At 37.4% G+C, this 18,913-nt stretch overlaps 1 protein-coding gene across 1 annotated transcript; it reads right to left on the reverse strand.

Annotated features, from left to right (window-relative positions):
* Positions 1–1,532: 1,532 nt before the first annotated feature.
* lztr1 (leucine zipper like post translational regulator 1) lies at positions 1,533–17,277 on the reverse strand. Its single transcript, XM_077522529.1, has 19 exons — positions 16,770–17,277; positions 16,631–16,693; positions 16,504–16,560; positions 16,355–16,434; positions 16,157–16,265; positions 15,946–16,029; positions 15,809–15,866; positions 15,587–15,726; positions 15,314–15,515; positions 13,109–13,219; positions 12,808–12,900; positions 12,650–12,745; positions 10,512–10,686; positions 10,259–10,428; positions 5,471–5,754; positions 5,240–5,389; positions 2,612–2,717; positions 2,438–2,518; positions 1,533–2,089 (listed from the first exon to the last, which is right to left on the reverse strand). The coding sequence occupies exons 1-19, from the start codon at positions 16,919–16,921 to the stop codon at positions 1,973–1,975; spliced, it is 2,328 nt and encodes a 775-aa protein (XP_077378655.1). The 5' UTR covers positions 16,922–17,277; the 3' UTR covers positions 1,533–1,972.
* Positions 17,278–18,913: the final 1,636 nt, after the last annotated feature.

The following is an 18,913-nucleotide window of genomic DNA, read 5'->3' on the forward strand; positions in this document are numbered from 1 at the left end:
CGCCTTTCCCCGACAAAATTACTGTGGAGCGGTACTAGATCAGGGGTGTCCAAACTGCGGCCTGGGGGCCATTTGCAGCCCGCCATACATTTTTTGGCAGCCCGCGGCAAATTGTAAAAATAATTTTTCAATACTGTTTAACAAAAAAAAACAAAAAAAAAAACAAAGAGAGTGGATTAAACATTTCTAGCTCCGCAAAGACAACTTTGCAGCTAATAATTCAGTTTCAGAAATAAAAATAGTTTCATCCACTTGTTGCTTAGTGTCAAGGTCCAATTTGTGAAAACATCACATTAAATTAATGGTTCTTAAGTGTGGTCTGTTGTGGTTCAGAATGTCAAGTTGGGATTCAGCTGCTGCTCAGTGGAGAGGCGTATCTATTATAGTGGCACACAGGGGTCACTATTTGCCTTGTGACTGTTAGCAGTTTACAATAAGTAACTGTACATTATATCAACAATTTATAATTGCTTCATTGATTTTTACTATGTTTAACTCATTCACTGCCATTGACGGAAAAAGACGTCAAATGATGCATTTTTTTGCTGGTCTGGCAATGAATGTGTTAATAAATAACTTTTAAAAAAAAAATCAAAGTGGCACTTGCAGCTTTCCATTTTTCTGTATGTGGCCCTCAGAGGAAAAGTTTGGACACCCCTGTACTAGATCCATCTGGCTATTGCCAGGTTAGGTAAAGACTAGCCATAATGAAATATCCCAATGGACTCACAAAGTCAATACATTTTCCCATTGAAATTAATAGAAATGCCATCAATCTGTTCCCAACACACCCTTTTGCAATACATACTGTATTTCTGTATATTTCTTCTTTTTGAAATGTTTGGAAATGTAATTGCTTGGTTCTGCCACACCCCAAGTAACCAGTATAAGGTGTGTGAATGAACAAAAGTGTAGCTTTTTGACCATGTTATATGCAATCTTGTGTCATGTACATTTTGAGAAACGTAGAAAATTGACTAAATTTACGTTACACTATTGACCTTCTTAAAATGATGTCAATAATAACCCTTTTCTATAAGATACAATAAAGATTTTAATTTTAATTTATGCTCTTGCTCCACCTGAAGAGTTGGAAATTGAAACTTCTGTGTTCACCAGCTGTAAAGCTAGTCCCCCAAAGAGCCCCCCTCCATTTGCAAGTGTATTTCAGTGAGTGCCCTTTGGTTTTTTTACACTGACAAAGAAAAAAAAAAAAAAAAAGAGAAAAAACCGTGACAAAATGTTGAAAAACGTGCCAGCTTATCAGCCACCAGAGCCGAGAAAATACATATTTTATCAAAAATGTTGACCATTGTTGTCAGTGTTACAATTGTCTTGGATCTATTCAATTGTCTAATATACTCTCTATCAAATTTTGGAGATGAAAACACCTTTTTTTTTTTTTTAATACAGTCCATTTTAACCCACATGGGTAAACATGTATTAACAGATCACTAAATATACCTTGTTGTATTGTCACATAAACATTTGTAATGTCTAATAGTGGTGCATGGTTAATATCACACACATGGTTATCAATAATGATTTATTATAATACTGTATAGCATGAGAATATACCAAGTATATGATAATATACCTATTGTGTAATGTAATAATGTTGATCCAGCAAATACAAGTTATATCATTTGGTAGTTTCAGCTGTTAAGGGATATGGTGGGAACAATAGTATGGTTGATGTTTTGCTTCCCCCCAGTAAAATAAAATCAGAAAAAAAATGAGCAAAATAAAACATGCAAGGAGCTTGAACCCGTTGCTGTATAAAAAAATAAATTAAATGACGAAACACAATGATATGCAGATAAAGCACCTTGCTATCAAATGAATGAGGCATGTGAGATTAAAACATGCAAGGTGCAAAAAAAGTGTATAAAAAGGGAGGAATGGCACGGAGATATTGTAAACAGTTTTGGGGAAAGAAAAAAAATCAAAGCGCAGCTCTGGCGTCATCCTCCTAAATGTCGGAGCCCATCTCGGCACATTGCTTGTCTGATATGTGTGTGGCGAGAGACTCAATGATGTCCAGCAGCAGCAACTGGCTGAGGGATCGCAGGTTGGGGAGCTTGGATACCTTTGGAAGGGGAGGAGGAGAAGCAAAAATTAAAAAAGGAGGGAAAAAAACAGTCAAACACAGTCAAATAAGGAACAAACAGCGCTCGATTAAGCTCATGCTGGAAAATATGAAGCAAGCCCAACGAAAAGGGGTGAGCTGTTTTCCGAATAAACAAAACAATAACAAATCAGAGAAGCCATTTTGGGCCTCGTGGATACGCGAGTTGGTGCTTGTTCAGCCGGCCACGTCCACTTAGCAGGCCAACAGTGTCAAGACTCCTGCAAAGACGACGTGACTGCAAGGTTAGCTCAGCTGTAAGCCAGTGGGCAGCAAAGCCCCCGGGGCGTCGGATACGAGCCCACCCACCTTGATGAACTGGTGGACGATTATGTGGAGGCAGTGCTTCTTCATGTCCAGAGCTTGCGTCTTATCAGCCGCCTCCAAAATCTGCAACGAGGGGGGAATAATAATAATAATAATAATAAACATCACGCACATAAGCGTCCAATCAGGTCTCTGTGGCCTCACACAAAAATATACCTGCAAGACGTTCTCCACGGTGACATTCATCTCCAGGTTCTGCTTGCAGTAAGCTTGTAGCCTGTTATTTGAAAAGCCGTAATAATATGGGGCAGCGAACAGATAACTGGAGAACAAAAGGTCAAGGAAAAAAATAAAAAGACTATTACTTTATATTATGACATCTACTTCCTAATGAGCAGTATAGAAAGTGCATGGATTTGATTTAGCGCCTGTGTGTCAAAATGCAGCGAGTGTATTACGCAGTTACCATAAATGACCACTGGAAGGCACTGCAGTCACGTTTGGATCGGGACTCACTGAGGCAAAATTAACCAACCTCCACAAGAGGGCGCCATCTAACTCTTAACAGTGGGGAACAATTTTTGTTACGTTAGGCCTGACGGTTGATTTCAACCTATTTTTGGCTACAGAATACGAAAGTGGTCTCAGTTTTTCTCTATCACATCAAGTTTTTTTTTTTTTTTTTTTTTTTTTAACAGATAAGTGCTTTATACAAAAAAATTCTAATACTGACATGCAATGAAATATGAAAGAAACAAGCATGACTGCAATTTTTCCAACTGATATGGCTACTGTAATTATAATTGTGTGCAAGTAGTTGAAGTCAACCCCAAAGTTTTCTTTTACAATAATAGTTCTATGCAGCACAGGAATACGAGTTGAGCAGCAAATTCCACCCATTTTTATCCGCGGCCATTTTAGGTGAGCCATGATTGGTTGTTACCTGAACCTTGAGCAATTGGGATGTCATTTTCAGTCGACAACAAGAGGCAAAATGTCTGCGCCCTGAGGTGGATACAATGGGTGGATTTTGCACAAAACATTCTCGGTACATAATCGGTATCTGCATCGGCCCTGAAAAAAAACAAAACAAAACAAAAAAAACAACATATCGGTCTATCATTATCTTGTATACTCTGCTGCCACCTGCTGGCCGTTTGTGTCATAACTTTTTTGTCAAAACTTTTTTGTCATAACTTTTTTTGGGGAAAAATATTTATTTATCATTATTTTTATTATTATTATTATTTATTTATTTATTTACTTGCTTAGTTTTGAATTTAGCTTAACACAAGCTGATGACCCTGGAAGTTCGCTACAATTTCTGTAAAAATTTTAAATTAAACAAAGCTGTCTATTGTTTATATGTTATATATGTTATATGTCATTTTTTCATTTTTTAAATGCTATTTTCTCTTTTACTGCAAATGAATATTGGCTTGCAATATCAGTTATCAGCCTCCCTGGCGACTAATAATCGTTATCGGCCTCGGCGCTGAAAACCCCCCCACATAGGTCTATCACTATCCCTTATACTCTGTTGCCACCTGCTGGCCCTTTGTGTTATAACTACTTTTGCTTTAAGCATTCCATTCAGTTCAGAAGCTGCATCAAAGCCTTCTGTATGCTCTAGCATTATTAAAAAAACAACAACAAAAAAACAAACAAACAAAAAACACGAAAAACATAAAAAACGTACAAATAAATTTTTGGGATGACAGCAATATTCAAAATAGAATGCTTTTAATACGTTTTGGGGAGCAAATGAGTTAAGGTTAAAAAAACAACAAAAAAAGCAAAAAAAAACGTTTGTAGGCCTTTTTAGAGTGTTCATCTTGAACTGTGACATTTGATGCTAATCTGTGGAATTTTGTTTATCTGGAAGGTGAGCTGAAGAGAAAAATCAGCATGTAAATATATTTAATTAACTTTTTGACCACCAAAAATGTTTAATAACGATTAGTAAAATCACGATGTATGCCGCCGTAAACGTTAACTCATTCACTGCCAGTCATTTTAGAAAATTTTAAAATTGTCAATACTCACGTGATATTACATTCAATAATTATAAATAAACCGAATCTACCAAATAACAGAATAGACTCCCTACTTTTAGCCCCGTCCCATTCTTTTATAATTGACAGTAGAAAAATGTAGGTTTGCCAAAATACAGCCATTTATCCCATGGACTCTGACTCTGTGTTTATTTCGTATGAAATGGGGCAATGATGTCATCTACCGGTGGTTGGTCATCAGTAAAGTTGTTTCCAAGTTTAATATTTACAGTGGAGCATGCTCAGATTCGCCCCCATTTAGCCACGCTCTAAAAAATACAATTGACAAGTATACTTGTCAAAGGCAGTGAATGAGTTTTTAAATGATGTCAACTACATTTGTTTTTTTTGTTTTTTTTTTTTTAATCAATCGACAATGCAATGTCTAAGTGCAGCGCTGCTTGGTCAATTGGTTGTGAAATCAAAAACACCCACTAATTATGACCAGCAGATGGCAGCAATGTATCTCTTTTCAATTTTTTTTTCAATGGGCTGCCGGTGTATGGAATTACAATGAAACATGACGGGGTTGGTTTATTGATAGAGTGTGGCAGTAGAAGAGTTAACAAAAAAAAAAAAAAAAAAAGTAACAGCAGATTTTTTTTTCTTTAAATTGGTCCCCACTCAGCTACAAATGTATGGTTCTCAATCTTTCTATATTTCTAGAGCACTGTAGTCACCAACAAATCTTAAATGGTATTTGTATCCATTATTCCATCAAGCTCTGGTACAATATGGCAAACTCCTTGCAGTAAAAATGCGAAGAAGGGTTGGAGTTTGACAAGGATACAGAGAATCTTCCGGAGGCATGTTGACGTCCCCGTAGTAGATGTAGCGCAGCATGGACTCGAACGCCTGCTTACTGGGAACCATCTCGCCGATGGAAATGTTCACCTGGCCGTCCTCTGGCATGAAGGAGCGGAACATGGCCTCAAAATAACTGAGGGTTCAAAGAGTCAAGGTGATGAATTGGTGTAAAAAACAAACAAACAAACAAAAAACAGATTAATAAAATCAGTACCTGGACCGAGCCGCCAGTATGGCTTTATGAGCAGGTCGGGGGTGTCCGTCCAACAGCAGGATGATGTCACAGAACTCCAGGCCGCCTCCCTCCAGGTACGCCTTCATGTCCTGCACCAGGGAGGTCCCGATGTCCACAGGCTGGTCCGAGTACAGCCTGGGAGGCGGCTGCTGCTTTCGTCGGACGATCTCCACGATCAGCGGCGTGGACAGATGTTCAAACTCCCTCGTCATGATCACCTGGTTGAAGTGGGATTCCTTCACCACAAAATTAAGGCAGTGTTCCTGAAGGAGGGGGGGGGGGGGGCAACACGTCATTTGGAGACAGTGAATCCCTGCGTAGTCGTGTTACGGCATTCACAAATTCCGGCCATAGCTTTGTCTAATAGAAACAAAGTACATACAAGAAAGTATTATGGAATCTATAAGCAATTCCAAACCTCTTTTGCTAAGTCTAAATTTAGAATCAGACATAGACAGTTTTGCACAGAGGTATATAAAGGATCAGGGCTGTGCAATTGATTGAAATTCAATTACAATTTCAACTAGAGCTGCGAGCAGCTATAAAGGGCCCTCGCAGCCCGGGCCACGTTGGGGTCCTCGCACGTTGGGGTACTTGCACGTTGGGGTACTGGCACATTGGGGTACTGGCATATTGGAAGCAAAATTTCTTTGAAAATGGCATAATAAACGTTTACATGTAGAATATTTTTTTGCCAGTGTGTGTGTCAAGCTCAACGGGTTTTGGTGGTTGTTAATACCTGCAAAAATCAGCGTCCTTTTTTATTTTTAGGCAATGAGTTGCCCTGATTGGTATTTTTTTGTAAAAGTGTATATACACATCATCGCTCGTTGTACTCATTGCACAATGTTACTTTTATTGTCTAAAGGGGCAATCAAAAATGAATAAAACAAAATGGAAACGTACATACGTTTGGATCGGTGTGAAGCCAGTGAACAATTTGAGTGGTGGAAACTAAAAGAATATTCATAAATGACTTAGTTATCACACTTAGAATGAGTGTACATTTTTTGTACAAAACACCGTATGTGGGTTTTTATATATATATATATATATATATATATATATATATATATATATATATATATATATATATAAATGCCTCAAGGGCTAGGTGGCGCTGTATTTATAACTGAATGTTGTCATAGAGATACCTTCAGGCCTTGATTATAAGCATACATGTCAAGTGTGGGATTTTTTTTGGAGCATGTACCGTGGAGTTATTAAGCATATCCTTCATTCACGATATTGCTTTTAATGTCCATAAAGGCTATCAAAAATAAATAAAAATATATATATGTTTGGATAAGTCTGATGCCAGTGAACATTTTGAGTGGTGGAAACTAAAAGAATATTCATAAATGACTTAGTTATCACACTTAGAATGAGTTTACATTTTTTGTACAAAATACCGTATGTGGGGTATTTTTTTTTTATGCCTCAAGGGCTAGGTGGCGCTGCATATATAACTGAATGTTGTCAAAGAGATAACTTCAGGCCTTGACGATAAACATACATGTCAAGTTTGGGATTTTTTGGAGCATGTACCGGGGAGTTATCAAGCATATCCTTTTTCATTGCGAAACACAAATTTTGATGCCCCGCCCTCATCATATAGTATTTTGAAAAGTCAAAATTTTTCCCCCTGTCGTTGGCTCAGGTCTTGACATGGTCCAGGCCAAGTCTTAACTCAGTCGGATGAAACGTGTAGGAGAAGTGGGCAAAAGTCTGCCCCCTGTGAATGTGCAAAAATCGTCAAAAATGGGACATTCAAAAATTCGTAGCTCACTTCCTGTTCATTTTAGCATATGGGTACAAGAGACTTTTTTGTAGGTCTTGGGCTCCCTCATACACCTAAAAATATTCGTCGTTCTTGCTTAAACGTACAACTGGGGCTGTTTCGTTAAAGATTTCTAGGGGGCGCTATTGAGTCATTTTTGTAAAAATAGCACAATCGGCGATAAAAAATTGCTCATTTTGCCAGGCCAGCTGTGTGTGCCAAGTTTCGTGTGTTTCTGTGCCAGTTTAGGCCCTCAAAATTGGCGTTGTTTTCTTAGCGAACAGCGCTTAGCCACGCCCACAGCGACTCGCGAAAACTCACAAACTTCGTGTTGTGACATCATGAAGGCCGAAACCCTCATCTGAGCAAATATGAGGTAGGTCCAGTTAACGTGTTTGGAGAAAAACGTAGAAGAAAATTCGTAAGAAAAAAAATTGCCACTAGGTGGCGCTATCAGTTAGATGAAATGTAAGTTAGTAGATGTCTTTAGAGCTGGACTCTCATCAATTGTGTACAATTTTGAGAAGATAGCATCATCTCGGTCAAGTTAATGCAGCTTTTGTTGTCACGAGAAATCTTCAGACTTTGCGGCACCGTAGCGGCCACGCCCTTTGGCAAAAAGTTACAATATTCGGTGTGGGGCATGATCAACATCTTAAGGCTTTTCTGACCAATTTTCAACTGGATCCCTTCAACGAGCTCAGCACAGTAGCTAAAAACGTAAAGTCTGACAATTATTGTTGCCACTAGGTGGCGCTACATGGATAACTGAATTTTATCATATAGATGTTTTCAGGCCGTGACTATTAAGTTGCCTGATAAGTTTGAGATTTTTTGGAGCTTGAACATGGGAGTTATTAAGCATTTGCTCTTTCTGGACAAATGAAATTTTAAAGGCAATATTTGATGCCCCGCCCCCGTCATATAGTATTTCGAAAAGGCAAGATTTTTTCCCCAGTTGTTCTCTCAGGTCTTGAGATGATAAATACCAAGTTTGAAGTCAATTGGATGAAAAATGTTTGCAAAGGGGTTAAAAGCATGACCACAGTGAATGTGCCAAAATAGGCCAAAATTGGACATTAAAAAATTCATAGCTCACTTCCTGTACATTTTAGCTACATGGTCCCAATAGACTTTTTTGTGCGTCTCGGGGTGCTACACGTGCCTGCCAATTTTCGTTGCTCTAGCTCAAACATGCCGGGCTTGGTTTTTATTTTTCTATGCTAGGGGGCGCTATAGAGTCGCGTTGTTATGACGACTTCATAATATCAAATTTTTCGCCGGGCCTGAGGAGTGTGCAAAGTTTGGTGAGTTTTCGTAAATGTTTAGGTACCCAAAATCGTGATCGTTTACGGAGAAAAAGAAGAATAATAATAATAATAATAATAATAATCCGATCGAAAAACAATAGGGACCTTGCAGCGGTAGCTGCTCGGGCCCTAATTATTACACTCCAAAATTACAAAATCAGCATAATTGTAAAAAAAAAGATTATTAATATTAATTTTGCAGTTATTTAAATTCATACATATGAACATTTTTTAATTTTTAAAATAACTCATTTAATAAATTTTGTTTCATCCAAAAGGAACTTGCATAATTAGTGTTTCAAAGAATTTTATTTGTCTTTATATATTTTTTTCGTTAAAATATTTTCTTGTTTTGTACCAAAAAATGAAAGATAAATGATCGTCCTACTGCACAGTGCACACGCTGCACTTCCACTTCAAAGTTTTGCCAACATAAATAAATATGTATATATTATTCTAAAGATATATTATTATAAATTCTGTTTGGGCCAAAACGAACTTACATAATTGTAGAGTTTCTCGTTTTTTTTGTCTTAATATTTTTTGTTTATTATGTTTAAATATTTTCTTGTTTTTGTACCAAAAAATAAAAGATCGCACAGTGCACAAACTGCACCCCAACTTCAAGTTTTTGCCAACATAAATAAATACATAAATAAATATGGTCATGAATTCTGTTTGGTCTAAAAGGAATTTAGATAATTATAGTGTTTCTATTGTTTTATAATTTGTCTTATAATTTCTAAATGCTTAAAAATCTTCTTGTTTTGTGCCCAAAACTAAATAATCGTTTGAATAATTATTTCCATTATTGCAAAAATATTTGTGATTATTATTTTTTCCATAATCATGCAGGCCTATACAGGATTATCTAGACTTACACGCGAGCAATGACGATGATATGTTGAATCGGTAAGATTGCTGAATGAACAATTCTGAGCTCTCAAAAAATAAATAAATAAATAAATAAATAAAATAAAAAATAGACTTACAAGTGACCAACTTTAAAATTTTTCTGCTTTGACTTGCACGCAGAAATTTGAGATTTGATCCGGTCTCTGTATGACAGTTTTTTTTTTTTTTTTATCTCTCGTGGGCGAGAAACGGCTTGATGGTAAACGAACCTACTGACAGGATGTAACAATAATGGCAATATCGTGATGTTGTGATATTAAAACTACCACAATAAATCGTCGTCGTCATGTCACGATATTAAAAGCAGCACATCTGTTAAAAAAAAAGTCAGGTTGATTTCCATTTGTGCAGTTCTAGCACCCTCTGGTGGCTAGTTTTTTAGTGCAGTTTAATTTTCACAAGGCATGTTTTGACCTTTATATGTGTAAAATCCATGATAATGCTCAGATTAAGGGGAACATAATATACTTGTGAAGAGAGTCAATATGTGGAGGAACTCAATTTATTTTATTTATTAATTTCTTATTTAATTTAAATAATTATTAATTAATTAATTAATTATTTTATTAATTAAAAAAAGGTATCATTTTATTGTACTGTTTGTATTAGTATATATTATTGTGACCTTCTTTTGCATCGCCAACCCCCCCACAATATTGTGATAATTATCATATCGTGACCTTCATATCGTGATAATATCGTATCGTGATGTTTGGATATCGTTACATCCCTACATCACCGCTGTTGGTCACCATAAAGTACCTTCAGCTGGTCGAGCTGGAGCTTGTTGGCGTTTTCACAAACGCTGAGAACGTTCTGCAGGTCGACAGAAGCCTCAATGTACTGAACGCACAGCTGCTCCAAGCGAGAGAGCTTAAAACTCAGGGCCAGTTTGTAAACATCCATGATTAGTAGAACATCCTGAACGTGACCTGAGAACAGGAAAGAAAAGCGACTTCACAAATTCAAACGGAATGAAAACGTAATGTGAATATAGTGGAACTGCTAAAATGACCTCTGCGTGGGTACTGGATCTTGTCTGTGTAAAGAAATTGCATTAAGACTTCAAAGGGCTGAGCTTCGGCTTCCCTGATGGACACCTCCAGCATTGGCTGTCTGCCTGATGGGCGACGGCCCCCTCCTCCACTGGCCCCTTCGTCACTCTCCTCACTGCTGTCCTGTTTGGTCCTCTAACACAAAACATTACAATGAAGAGTTTTTACTTTACGTTCAGACGCATGATCGTCTCTCATTTAAGTGTCTGCATGAGGATATACACTCAAGTTAATGTTAGATTTTCTTGAGCAATCTAATGACATATCAAAAGTTGGAATGAAAAATGCATTGGGTTGAATCGTTGATTAATATTTGTTTAGAACTATGTTGCATCCCATTAAGAGGTTTTGTTATATGTTATATATATACACACACATATATACACACACACACATACAGTGGGGCAAATAAGTATTTAGTCAACCACTAATTGTGCAAGATCTCCTACTTGAAAAGATTAGAGGGATCTGTAATTTTCAACGTGGGTAAAGCTCAACCATGAGAGACAGAATATGGGGAAACAAAACTCAGAAAATTACATTGTTTGATTTTTAAAGAAATTATTTGCAAACATTGTGGAAAATAAGTATTTGGTCAGCCACAAAGAAGCAAGATTTCTGGCTGTCAAAGAGGTCTAACTTCTTCTAATGAGGTCTAACGAGGCTCCACTCGTTACCTTTATTAATGGCGCCTGTTTTAACTCATTATTGGTATAAAAGACACCTGTCTACAACCTCAGTCAGTCACACTCCGAACTCCACTAAGGCCAAGACCAAAGAGCTGTCGAAGGACACCAGAGACAGAATTGTAGACCTGCACCAGGCTGGGAAGACTGAATCTGCAATAGGTAAAACGCTTGGTGTAAATAAATCAACTGTGGGAGCAATTATTAGAAAATGGAAGACATACAAGACCACTGATAATCTCCCATGATCATGGGGGTGGAAACATGCTTTGGGGCTGTTTTTCTGCAAAGGGACCAGGACGACTGATCTGTGTAAGGGAAGGAATGAATGGGGCCATGTATCGAGAGATTTTGAGTGAAAATCTCTTTCCGTCAGCAAGGGCATTGAAGATGAGACGTGGCTGGATCTTTAAGCATGACAATGATCCCAAACACACAGCCAGGGCAACAAAGGAGTGGCTTCGTATGAAGCATTTCAAGGTCCTGGAGTGGCCTAGCCAGTCTCCAGATCTCAACCCCGTAGAAAATCTGTGGAGGGAGTTGAAAGTCTGTGTTGCCCAACGACAGCCCCAAAACATCACTGCTCTAGAGGAGATCTGCATGGAGGAATGGGCCAAAATACCAGCAACAATGTGTGAAAAGCTTGTGAAGAGTTACAGAAAATGTTTAGCCTCCGTTATTGACAACAAAGGGTACATAAAGTATTGAGATGAACTTTTGGTATTGACCAAATACTTATTTTCCACCCTGTTTGCAAATAAATTCTTTAAAAATCAATATAATTTTCTGAGTTTTTTTTTTTTCCCCCACATTCGGTCTCTCATGGTTGAGCTTTACCCATGTTGACAATTACAGGCCTCTCTAATCTTTTCAAGTAGGAGAACTTGCACAATTGGTGGTTGACTAAATACTTATTTTCCCCACTGTATATAAACATATGTATACATATATAGTGCATTTAGCGAAGTATTAAGTATTCAATTCGTTAATTCATTTTTAAGTGTCTGTTTTGTAGTTTTGCATAGTACAATGCCAGACAGGACCAAAAGTAGACGAGCATTAAAGTGATAAAGTGAAGTCTGAGCAAAAAAAAAAAAAAAAAGCACATTGCAAAGCCAATATACAATCACGAAAAACCTGTTCAAGAGTTGTCCAGTTATTTTCCTCTAAGGTCAGCATTTGAGGCACTGAGCGGTTAGTAAGAAAAGGAGTGGCTATGTCTGATTTTGTAATTGTGGGCAGTCAGCTCCAAACGAAACACATCAGCCCAAAATGTCTCACGCCAACAATTACACATGCAGTATCTAAAAGCTAGCCGGTCAAAGCCATGTGGTGATATGATGTATGCGGTTTACATGCACGCAAGTCTTCATGAAGTATTGCTACAAAAAAAAATAATTCAAGCTTTTGACCTGTCGCTGCTTTTCTCGAGCCTGCAGGATTTTCTTGCGTAGCCACTGGCATCTCGCGGTCACGATGACTATATGTCCCAGCACTCGTTCTTCCCGCTTGAAAAAATATGTTACATAAGTCAACTCAGGCAATTATCACAAACGTAGCATAAACCCACCTCTCCCAGAATAAACTCTACGTCACAGAACTGACGGTTCTCCCACAATTTGCCATAGTCTTCATGGAGAGTACACTTGGGATAGCATGAAAACTGTGAGGAACAAAAATATACATGGAAAAAAAGTGATTAATTAGGACAATAAAAGTCAAGTGCAATTAATAAATTTGATCTATATATAAACGCCAATTCACAACAGAAGTTATCTCCAGGTACTTTGCATAAACAGCAAGCAAACTGATGGAGCCAAATGAAAAGTGCCACTAAGGAAGAAACCTGTTAACGATGAACACATGCCCACCTGAAACCTGTACATCTCCCCGCTGCGCACGTTATTGTCCACAGTCCCGCCAAAGATGTACATCGCGTCTTGAATCACGGCAGCTGCGTGGAAGAGCCTCCCACTGGGCATCTGAGAACGCAAGGACACAAATATACAAGAACTTCAACTCATGTTGGAATGTCAAACAAATATTTTTGGAAAATATCCCTGATGACATCATTTTATTTAGGTTATATATTAGGGGTGTAACGATCACGGTACGATATCACAATATGATAATTATCACGATATGGGGGGGTTGGCGATATTTAAAAAAGGTCACAATATTGTTTAAAAAAAAATAAGAGTTCATACCATAAAACAAAAAACAAAAAAAAAGTACAATAATGTGTTTTTTGTACATAGCAGCAATGCATGTAAACCACCTACTATCTGTAATAATAACAATATTGAGGTGCTTGCTTGTTTATGCACACACACATTGAGTTCATCCACATATTGACTCGCTTCAAAAGCATATTACGTTCCCCTTCATCTGACAATTAGTGTAGATTTTAATCATAGAAGGCCAAAACATCCCTAATGAAAATTAAATTGCACTAATTAGCCACCAGAGGGTGCTAGAACTGCACAAATGGAAATCAAACTGACTTTTTTAACAGATGTGTTCCCTTTAAATATTGTGAGCATGACGAAGAAGATATTGTGGCAGTTTTATTATCACGATATTACATTATCGTTACATCTCTATTATATATGAGGGGTGTCAAATGAGTGCATTAACTTTGAGTTAATTCAAAGTTCCTTTAACGCCACTAATTTTTTAAACGCACAATTAATGACTGCCCCTTACTTGGAAAGCCTGTACGGGTGGAATTCCAATTGCAACGCATGTCCATGTAAAAAAATTAGCAGTAATAAATGTAATAATAATAATGATGCATATATTTGTGGAGACTGTGGTCAAGTTGTATTTTACAATTTTAAAAATGTGCACAATTTCACAAGTTACTTCATGTTCAGATTAGATAGCTCTTAATATGAAAAGAAAAACACACTGAGCTGTCACCAGTGTCTTACAAAGGCAATTATGCCATCTAGTGGCAAAAAAAATGACCGCTACAAATCAACTCAACTCAACTTTATAAAGTACTTTAAAACAAGCATTGCTGTATACAAAGTGCTGCACATGGAACAGAAATCGGTCATGCAGTAAAGAATAAGATAAGTAAAACAAGAACAAAACAAACATTGTAAGTAAGTATACAAGTAAATAAGATTTAAATCAATAGATTAATAAGTAGGTGAGTAAATAAATAAACATCAAATTCATAATAAAATACAGAATACCACAAATATCACACTCATTTTTTAAAGTACATTTTTTTAAACTCAATTTTATGAACTATTATGAAATATATCAATGACTAAAAGTTGCAACCAAATTTCTATTAGTTTTTTTTCCCACTTTTATGTTAACAAGAGTATGAAAAATTAAAAAAATAAACATTTTATTGTACATTTAGAACAGATATTACATTTGCAATTAATCGTGAGTTACCTATTGAAGTCATGCGATTAACTTATTTGCTCCCAAAATGTATAAATACGTCTTTTTTTTCTTTTTTTTATGTTTTAAGTGTCCCAACGACGTATTTATATGTTTTTTGTGTTTTTTTGTTTTTTAATGCTAGAGCATACAGAAGGCTTTGATGCAGCCTCTCAACTGCAAAGAACGGTTGAAGAAATGGTAGTTATTACACAAACGGCCAGCAGGTGGCAGCAGAACAAAGGAGATCAACCAGGGCGTTGTTGGAAAAAAAAGCTCAATTACAATTCTAAGCAGATTTGTGAATAATGGTGAAACTTAGCTCTCTTCTAATGCTAATTGCTGCAAAACGGAAACAGATAGAAATATACTTTTTTTTCCTGATCAAAGAAGAGACTTTAATCTTTCTTTTGGTAGCTTCCATGTTTTTATAGCAAAAGAACAAAATATTCTGTGGGCCTTGCAAAATCAGTCAAAATCCAGTAAAACAGCCGAGAGCGAACGGGATTGCTTGAGTGAAAATGGCTGGGAATGAATAAGTTAATTACGATTAAAAATTTTAATCACCTGACACCCCCATGATATATATCCATTTTTTCAAAAGCCTATTTTGGAGTAATCCATTGACTTTATTTGTCTTAATTTCTCTAATAATGGGCCATGTCAATTCATACCTCACTGTCCATGCTGGGGTGGATCACTTCCCAACTCTGAGAGTCCACATCGTAGCAGTGCAGCTCATTGGGCAGAGTGTTGTCTGCAGCACCGCCAAACACGTACAGATGTCGGTCGAACGCGACCATTGTGTGGCCGTAACGCCGCTGTGGAGGTGGCGGAGAGCCACGTAGTAAATGTTCAGTGGGTATGCGCGTCCACCTGCAGGGATGACGTGGCTGTTAGCTAAATTGTGTGTACAAGTTACATACAATAGCATTGGTTAAGCTCACATGTGCCCATTAAACTCAAACTGGAAGAGGTTGTTTGTTATCTTGGCTCCACTCTGGCCCGAGAACACAAACATCTTGTCCCTGCAAATGGCTACGGGGAAGTTGCAGCAAGATGGAGGAATCTCACCGCTCTGTTCGATCTGATGTTGACACAGAAACATGAATGTCAGCACATGAACTTATTTGTGTGGGTTTTGTCATAAATGATTCTAAGAAACTAGCCTCTTCCCAACAGGCATGCTCCCTGTCCTGCAGACTGATGGTCCACATGTCATTCAACCTAAAAGGAGAAAAATAAACATCATAATTGCACATGTTGCTGTTAATAAAAGTGCCATACACTGCAATATAAAACATACCTGGCATTCCCGTCATAACCCGCAAATATCCACAACTTATCACCGTAAACTGTGGCTCCGTGAGCAGAGCGAGCCACTGGCAAGCTAGAACACACAACAGGAGGAATGTAACAGAGCTTCATTTAACCATAAATGGTTTGCATTATTTTAACTTTCACATAGTTCAAATTGGTACTCTATTAAAGTGTGAACAAGTTTAAATATATATTACCTCCCCTCCACTTTCCATTCAGTCCACTGCCCTGTTGCAAACTTGTATTCAAACAGATCATTTTTGTTTTTAAGATTTGAGTTGGAGTATATGTCTCCAGTATATCCCCCTGAAAAGAAATTTCAAAAGCACATCAGCATTACATGCAGTATATTTAACATTTGCAGACAATAGTTAGGAAAGACGCTTTCAGGGTACCAAAAACAAACATGCTGCTGCCGTAGACAACTGCTGAATGGTGATAGCGGGGAGCAGGTGGAGTTCCTGTGGTGAAGGCCCTGTGGATTATATTAAGAGTCAATAATCACATTTTATGATTTCATGATTTTAATTGAATCAAATCTTACCGACACCATGAGCAGTCCTTCACATCAAAGCGAAGCAAATCATTCAACATATTCTTGCTGTTGAGACATAAACATTTTTAACATCATTTAATGTTGTAAATATAACCGTGTCAAATATCTGACTCACCCATTGTCTCCCCCAAACACGTAGATAGCATCCCTATATGCCACAACAGTGTGTTTGCTGCGCCTACATTGAAAATATAAAGTGAACAAACACGATTTGACCTAATTAATAGTACATATTTAGCTTGTCATCACGTTACCTTGCTCCAACAAACTCATCACACGGAGGCAGCCTTCTCCAACGGTGAACAGTCTCAAAAGGTCCAAAATTAAGTGTCAGATATTCCACGCTGTCGGAACAACTGTGGTCAAAGTCAACACTGGGGGCAACTTTGGTTGATTTGCACGACATTTTCCCGACTCATCCAACGTGAGCACGTATCAGCATCACACATCTGCAGCCAATGTCATCCTCAAATTATACAGAACGAAAGCTTCCGGCTAACTGCTAGCTAAACAGACGATGCTAAAAACAACTGCTAGCTGCACCGCTAATGCTAAGGTGCCATACGGCGACAAAAAGGACAGATCTATCAATATGTATGGATGAGCAACCCCATATAATAAAAGCTTCATCCGTTCCGTTAAATTTGTTGGCGTGCGGCTTGTATTCCACATAAATGAGAGCACAAACAATGAACGCTTAAACTAGCAAACACGAGATCTGTCAAGAAACTGCACACTCGCCCCGCCACGCCCCCGAGTTTGCGTCAGAGCTCATGACTGCCTCTAGTGGAGGAAGCTGCACACCACCAAACAAAAATATATCAAAAAGTACGGAAATATTGATGATGTCTTCACAATTTACTAAAAAGGAAAAAAAAAAGTACTTACTTTGTACGAAATCTGGTTCCGTTTAATTGAACATGAAGGTCGCCGGAAGCCATTACTTATACTGTTGTATGAATTGTGGAAAATCATTTAATTGTTATTCCTGTCACTATATGTGTCACTGTCAGAAATATTAACAAAGTTTAATTATTTGTGTAAATAAATAAGAATTTTCTGACCAATTATTAAACTTTATTGGATCATTTCCCACATCACTCTCAGACACACCGATAAAGTATGTATGTGTAATTTTTCAGAATTAGAAGCAAATTTACATCCCACCCACTACTCTACTTTATTTTTATTACACTTATTACAATGCCATAAGGCGAAATTCAACTCACACGTTGCTATATTTTAGTTACACAAACCATAAACAATAAACAGAACCGTATTACAGACATGTAAGGAGAATCTTGAGATGTTAAGAGATTAGTCTAAAAACAGATTGGATCACTCTCTAACAACTGTTAACGTTTTTATCCGTAGCGTAACTGGAACTGATGAGCTTCTGATATACATGGACAACATACATTAATTTAGGATAACAATTTAACAGTGCAGTGCCTGTTGTGTGGTAACTCCAGGATAGGCAGTACAAAAAGTATGAATTACAATAAAAGTAATTCACTGTTTCGAAGGTCAAGAAGTAGGCTATTTGCAAAGTGACAGCTTATGATTGATGATTTGTAATACAGTACTTTACCTTCAATCAATGTGTGTTTACTTTGAAATGTGGACTTTCAGCTTTAACAGGTAATATTTTATGAAGGCAACAACAAAAATTCTTTAATGGTTGACCTAAGACAATATGCATTTCACTTAGTGAAGACGAAGCTGAAAACCACATGACCCTCTTAAGCAGCAACAAGAGAAGATGACTCAAAACGGTGACCTGTCTCCAGACTCAGTTGACTGAAAATGTTTTGCTTTTGCCCCAAATCTTTTCATACCTTGAAAATTGAGGTAGATACATTTCTGTCATATAGCTGCTCATTCATGAAAGGAATACCATTCAAAACCTGATCCAAATATATATGATCGGATGGGAAATGGATTGAACAATATTCAATAGTAAGCAAAGGGGTAAAAAAGATCTATATAATGCTGATTTGACATCACTGTTTTAAGGTTTGGTTTGAGGACACAATAACAGGGAGATGAGGCAGGTGTGCACTCAAGAAGAAAAAAAAACGTTTATTTCAAAAGAACAAGAGGCAAACAAGGTAGCTGGATTGATTTAAAAAAAAAAAAAAAAAAAAAAAAAACTAAATCAACAGACATCCAAAATAACAAGGTTCATAACTGTGAAAAACAATTACTTGGACGAGGATAGAAAGAAACCCAGATTTGTATTTACAGGACTTGTATTTACTGACGAGGCAATAAGAAACACCTGGAAAAGACACCGATTCTGTTCATAATTTTTATGGACAGAATTTCTAGGCGCAGCCGAGGCGTTGAGGGGTTCCGGTTTGGTGGACTCAGTATTGCATCTCTGCTTTTTGCAGAT

Source organism: Festucalex cinctus, chromosome 5 (genome assembly GCF_051991245.1).
Source record: "Festucalex cinctus isolate MCC-2025b chromosome 5, RoL_Fcin_1.0, whole genome shotgun sequence".
Lineage (NCBI taxonomy): Eukaryota > Metazoa > Chordata > Actinopteri > Syngnathiformes > Syngnathidae > Festucalex > Festucalex cinctus.